Genomic DNA, 6,909 nt, shown 5'->3' with positions numbered 1-6,909 from the left:
CCCTTTATTTAATTATGTTCCAAATATCACATTAATATGTTGATAAATAAAAAAGTTACAGGTGCTTAATGAGACTAGTCTAAATTCATGATTATTTTAGAATTTAATTGAAACTCATGAGGGGTGTATTTTGGTCAGAAATATAGTAACGAAAGGGTTAAGGAAGCTTTTTCCTTTTCCTTTCCCCACTTTCTCCTTCTTGTTCTTTTCTTGCCTTGAAACTTATGTCGTATCTTCACTAGTGCTGGTATCACAAAAAGAAAAAAACACCCAGTACACTCTATAAAGTTGTTGGCATTATGACATCCAGCTGTAAAAACCATGTCAAAGCTGATACTGGAGTTGAAGCAGCCTCATGACTCACCAGCATGGAAAATAGATGTTAAATGATGATGATGATAGATATGTTTTGTAAATAAATTCAGGTGCCAAAAATATAAGATTTGTAAAATTTATTTTTATGTATCTGCAGGTATTTAATCCGAATGGAAGAAATGAGACAAAGTCTGAATATTATTCATCAGTGTCTAAACAAAATGCCTCCAGGTGAAATAAAAGTAGATGATCACAAAATTTGTCCTCCTAAGAGAAGTGAAATGAAAGTAAGTTGTTTTTATTAAGCATCTCAGTAGTTGCTTATTATTCTAGTTACATGTAATTTTAGTCTATCTTCATTTCTTACCCCCTCTTGTAGGCTAATTCATAATACCAGTTTAACCATTTTCCTTTGCCTGATCTGCATATTACTCTACTAGTTTCACTCTCGAGATGGTGGCCCTGTTGGGATACCACCTTCAACAATTTTAGTTGATTATATCAACTTTTGTACTTAATCTAATACTTATTTTATCAATCTTTATTTATGGAATGGCTAAGTCCATCCTGGTGTAAATGTCACAATACATGACATTTGTTGACATTCCCTGTTTAATAAATCATCCTCTAGTTCTACATGTTTGAAGTAGAATAAGTATCCCTTGCTTGAAAAAATAGTAAGGCTTAGAGACAGAGTAAAACATCCAGCTGTGAAAAAAATATCTGAGTTTATGAATTTGTCCGATTCATGCTAGCATGGAAAAACTGATGTAAAATGCATGAATGAACGGTGGACCACCACAGTTTCTGCTTAACAAAGTCAAAATGTTTATGAGCTTCATTCCTTTCTTTTATATCTATTTTTCCATTGCTAAAATGAGTTGGATGAAGACAAACTGAGGCATTTTTAATGACTAGGCATCTTTCCTGTTGCCAAACCTAAACCGTTTTTCAAGTAAAGAATATTTTATATGACTATTCTTCATAAGCACAGAGCTACAGGATGTATTGTTTATAGTAAATGTACACATGACATTAGCTTAAGCAGTAGCATGCAAAGATATATAGAATGCAAACATCTATGTGCACATACACATACATGATGGAATGATGCAAGAATGGCTTTGTGGTTATGAAGTTCACATCACAACCAGGTGTTCTCAGGTTCAATCCAGGTGCATGACATCTTGGGCCAGTGACTTCCCTAGCTTTGTGAGTGAAATTGGTAGACAAATTCTATGAAAGTCAGTCGTGTGTGTGTGTTGCTCCAACTCTTATTTGTTTCATTGATCTACTTGCCTTAGAATACAGAAGTATTGTGATGTTGGTGCTACAAGAAAATGCACCTAGTACTCTGTGTGATGTTGTAGAAACAGATGCAAATGATACTTATGATCACTAAGAAGTGGAGGTGGTGGTGATGGTGGCTGCTGCTCCTGTGTGTATGTATGTAGATGTTGTCATTTTCACTTCTTCACATGAGACCATCTGAGCAAAAATGGCAATGTCGTGTTTACATCCTATAGTTCTGCCTTTTGGAAATTTAATGGAATGAAAAGAAAATGCTTCATATGAAAAATGGGCAAGGATTAGCAACAGGAAGAGTCTGGCTGTAAAATTCTGTTTCAGATAAATATCAGTTCAACCCATACTGGCATGGAAAATAGATGTAAAACAAATGAATGATGGGCTTCCACACAGCTTCCATGTACCAGATTCACTTGCAAAACTTTGGTCAGCTTGAAGCTATACTAGAAGACACTTGCCCAAAGTGCCACACAATGGTGCCAAAACTACATAGTTATGAACTAAATTCCACATCCATGCAACCATGCCTATATGTACATCTTTTTTAATGTGACACTTATTTTAAAAATTTAGATTTTTCTTTTTAAACAAAAACACCTGTGTTTTTAGACATTAGTTCCTGTGTTAAATGGTTTCTTACATGAACATGATTTGAGTGTTATTCTTTCAAATATTGTATTATTTGCAGTCTTCCATGGAATCATTGATCCATCACTTCAAGCTATACACAGAAGGTTATAATGTACCTCCTGGTAGTACATACACTGCTGTGGAAGCACCAAAGGTATGTAACTAAACATAAATGAAAGCAATAGATAAAAAGTTTGATGATTTTTTTTCATAATGCTATCTGAAATTTATTTCATCTTTAAAATTACTTTTGTTCTATAGGGTGAATTTGGAGTTTACCTTGTGTCAGATGGGTCCAACAAACCTTATAGATGTAAGATTAAAGCTCCCGGATTTGCTCATTTAGTGAGTATTAATGATATTTGTTACATGCTATTTTTTTTACTTGATTTCTTGTTTAACTATTAATGCATCAGTGCATGTTTCTATTTTCCTTTATTGCTGCATTCAGTGTGGTAGCCATTACCCATAGCTGTTAGAGGAAACTTTAAATTGGAAATGTAAAGGGGATTGTTGTAGTTAATATAGAGCTGAAGAATTGTATTGCAAGAACATACATGAGGGAAGGTCATTTCATATAGTAGCAGTCTTAAGAATTCAATGTTTATAGGGAGATTTTAGTCAAAGTATATGTAATGAAAGCAATCTTTGAGACACTTGGAATTATGACATATTTTGATTGACAAGAACACTGATATTTAGGAGTTAATAAACAACTATTATCAATAATTTGCTGGTTGTTCTGCCCCACATTTAACATTACGTTTTTCATACACCCTACTTTAATAAATTAAATTACATCTCTTCATACACTGTACTTATCTCTCCCTCCCCACTCCTGCAGCCTACTTACATTTGTGCGAACTCCTTAATCATGACCCTGGGCCATCCCCTGCCATTCCATTTATATTCTCATTCTTCTGCCTTGAGAGTATGTTCTGGCACATTGCCACCGTCACTCTTATTCTCTTTTACTCTCGCTCTCTCATTCTTGCTTTCTTTCTTTCTCTCTCTCTTTCACTCTGATTGGGGTATCTCCTTTACAGTAAGATACCTATTTCTGTCCCTTAATAAGACAGCTATCTCTGCCCCTCTATCATACTCTAACCTCTTGCCTGACACACAGTCACTTCTCTCACTTTCGTTCCCTCTCTCAGCCGGGAGGTCTTTGACTTGCAAGCTACTTGGTGACCGCACTGGTACTAGTGACATGTAAAAAGTACTTGTGCTGGTGCCATGTAAAAAACACCTGGTATACTCTGTAAAGTGGTTGGTGTTAAGAAACCAAGAAACCAGCCATAGAAACCAAGCCAAAACAATCAGAGCCTAGTGCAGCTCTGCTGTTCAACCCATGCCAGCATAGAAAGCAGACATTAAATGATGATATTAAATAGTTAATAAAGCTGAGTGACATTTTATTATTTGCATTGGCTGCTTGATGAAAATCAGTGAAGATACTGAAATAAGTATTTAATTATGGCAACTTCAGATGAGACAAGTTTGATGACTTTTCTCTTAGCAATATTTTAAATTTTATGTAAAGAAAGGAAACTAATTTAATAATTCATCAGATTGGTAAAAATATAATTGATATACAATAACTATGTTTACAGATTTGTGATTATGAATTACTTTCTGATTCTCAAGGTCAAAACTGCTTAGTTCTTAATACTTCTCATGTTAAAAGAAATACTTCATTGAAAATTAGAATATTTTTCCATTGTATTTACCATTTGCAAAAAATCTTTTTCAGGCTGCCCTAGACAAAGTTTCAAAGAAACATATGCTTGCTGATGTTGTGGCCATTATAGGTGAGGAAATAGATTTATTCACTTTTTTCCTAATTTTTTGTTTTTCATTGCTAATATATGTAGGATAAGTTTACAATTTTATTATTTAAATAAAGTAAGCATTTTTCTAATGATATTCTACATTGTGCCATCATTTCTTACTGTAAAATTACATTGCTAGAAAAACTGAGACAAGCAAATATGTCTTGACTAAGAGTACAAACTATGAGCAGTAGAATTTGAACTCAATATTTCACTGCTTTACAGTAAATAATAAATTTTATACTGATAATATTAAAAATGACATATAGAAAAGGCATAGGCAGAAACTCAATAAGGTGTATCCTGTGCAGGCAATGGATACATAAGAGGTGCAGCAATATCTGAAGAAGGTTAACAAGGAAAATAGTTTTTGTGTGTGGTAGATGTATTGGAAATGTACAGAAAATAGATTCCATCAAATGTCAGTGGAGGATACCTGCAAGTTGTTGATAGCTTTTGTAATCTGGGTGACCAAGTCAGCAGTGGAGGTGGATGTTCCATGAACGTAACTGCTAGAAGAATAGACTGGGCTTCTAAATTTGTTGGTAACAATAGACTGGGCTTCTAAATTTGTTGGTAATAAAGGGCCTCTCCCTCAGTGAAAGGCAGATTGTATGATACCTGTGTGCAAACAGACATGCTACACAGCAGTGAAATATGGGCTGTGGCTGCAGAGGATATGCGAAGGCTTAAAAGAAATGAAGCTAGTATGCTTCACTAGATGTGCAATGTCAGTGTACATGTACAATAGAGTGTAAGCATCTTGAGAGAAAAATTAGGTATAAGAGGCATCAGATGTGTGTAAGAGACTGTATTGGTATGGCCATGTGATGCATACAGACGAGAACAGCTGCATAAAGAAGTTCCAATCTCTAGCTCTGGAGGGAACCAATGGAAGAGGTAAGCCCAAGAAGACATGGGATGAGGTAGTGATGCATGATGTTCGATTGTTGGGTCTCACAGAGGCAGTGACAAGTAATTGAGACCTTTGGCAGTTTGCTGTGCCTGAAAAGACTTGTCAAGCCAAGTGATACCTTAGTCGTGGCCAGTGCTGGTGACATGTAAAAGGCACCCACTACACTCTCTGAGTGGTTGGTGTTATGAAGGGCATCTAGCTATAGAAACCATGCCAAATTAAACTGGAACCTGGTACAGCTCTCCAATTTGCCAGTTGCAGTCAAACTGTCTAACCCATGCCAGCATGGAAAACAGATGCTAAATGATGATGTTGATGATTTAAAAATTTTTTTGTCTCTTTCTTTCTCAACTAGCCCTAAATTTATCTTTAAAATATGTTTATTTGCTGTTCCACTTCCAAATTTCTTTTCTAGTCTCTTGCTTTTCTCAAAATTCTATACTGTGTATGCTTCCCTCTCTGTGTTGAACAACAACTGTCATCTGTATACATGACATTAGATTACTTAACTAAAAATGCATAATAAATAATAGGCTTTAAAAAATAGAAAAAATAATGCTGTTAAATGCTCTCTTATCATAAAACAAGACATTTAAACTTTCCTTCATTTCGACCTGCCTTTTATATTTTTGCAATACAGTTACATCATCAATGGTCTATATTAGAGCGTATATCTCTAAGAATTTGACTTTGTTTTCTGCAATATGTCTCATTTACTTTCTCTGCATAACAAACTTGATGCAAATCATTCCTTCAAATTTATGTATGACCAGTGTAGCACTAGTTACTATATTGAACTTCATAGTAAAACTAGCAAAATGAAATGCCATATTACATATGACTTTCAGATTTTAAGTCTTTCAAATATATCCCAAGAAACAAGCAATTCCTCTTTTTTTTAAATTACATTGCTTTAAATTTGCTAATTTTTAACTTTTGTAATTCTTAACAAAGTATTAATTTTTCAAGTGCCCATCCAAAATTTCTGCTCTGGCACTCAACATTACTTTCTCTTTATGAAAATGCATACATTTAAAATTGTTTATATTTTCAACAAGCAAAATAGGTAGTTGTAAAATCTGAAGAGGTTTATATTTTTATTTTGTAAATTCTATTTTCTAAACTAGACAATTCTGAAGATGAAATGAGACACAACTTGTTTGAAGTAGCTTTATCGTTGGATTTACTGCATAAAGTGGTATGAAAGTTGTTGAGAAAGATGGTTTTACTTAAATTAGTTTATGTAAATATGTAGTGTTCATCATAATGTTATTATGTAAATATAATATTGATTATAATGTTATTATTTTAACTCAGGAACATTGGACGTTGTGTTTGGTGAAGTTGATCGATGAAGACATAAGTAGATGGATGAAACAAATCTGTGAAGACCAGCCATGATATATTGAGAATTTATTTACTTAATGGCTTTTACATATATTTATCAGAGTTTTATAGAGTGTCGATAGACTTTTATAACAGCCGTTCTGAAAAATAAACTTGTTAAATAGTCTCCCTGTGTTGTTTCTCTTATTTTATTGCATACGTACATGATAAAGCAAGATTGAATGTAGAATGTTTGGCATAAAAAGACTTATGATCATATCTTATGATTTTCATTTAAAGCATCAACCATTTGTCAACCAAATCATTTGGATAATTTCCAGCAAAGAGGTTATTTGTATGTATGTCAATAGCACATTTTTTTTGAGTTCTTACATTCTCTTTACTCTCTTTTACTTGTTTCAGTCATTTGACTGCGGCCATGCTGGAGCACTGCCTTTAGTCGAGAATGTCGACCCTAGGACTTTTTCATTGTAAGCCTAGTACTTATTCTATCGGTCTCTTTTTGATGAACCGCTAAGTTACGGGGACGTAAACACACCAGCATCAGTTGTCAAGCAATGG

General features: G+C 34.1%; 1 protein-coding gene across 1 annotated transcript in view; it reads left to right on the top strand.

Annotated features, from left to right (window-relative positions):
- The window catches only part of LOC106867881 (NADH-ubiquinone oxidoreductase 49 kDa subunit), an 18,711-nt gene extending 12,197 nt beyond the window's left edge, over positions 1-6,514 (top strand). Inside the window, exons 10-14 of the mRNA XM_014912942.2 lie at positions 473-602; positions 2,312-2,407; positions 2,515-2,598; positions 4,007-4,064; positions 6,319-6,514. Coding sequence (XP_014768428.1) covers positions 473-602; positions 2,312-2,407; positions 2,515-2,598; positions 4,007-4,064; positions 6,319-6,356 — 406 coding nt within the window. The 3' untranslated portion in view covers positions 6,357-6,514. The remainder of the gene's footprint in view (positions 1-472; positions 603-2,311; positions 2,408-2,514; positions 2,599-4,006; positions 4,065-6,318) is intronic.
- Positions 6,515-6,909: the final 395 nt, after the last annotated feature.

The sequence above is a fragment of the Octopus bimaculoides genome, chromosome 5 (assembly GCF_001194135.2).
Source record: "Octopus bimaculoides isolate UCB-OBI-ISO-001 chromosome 5, ASM119413v2, whole genome shotgun sequence".
Taxonomy (NCBI): Eukaryota; Metazoa; Mollusca; class Cephalopoda; order Octopoda; family Octopodidae; genus Octopus; species Octopus bimaculoides.
This window is presented reverse-complemented; position numbering and strand designations above follow the sequence as displayed.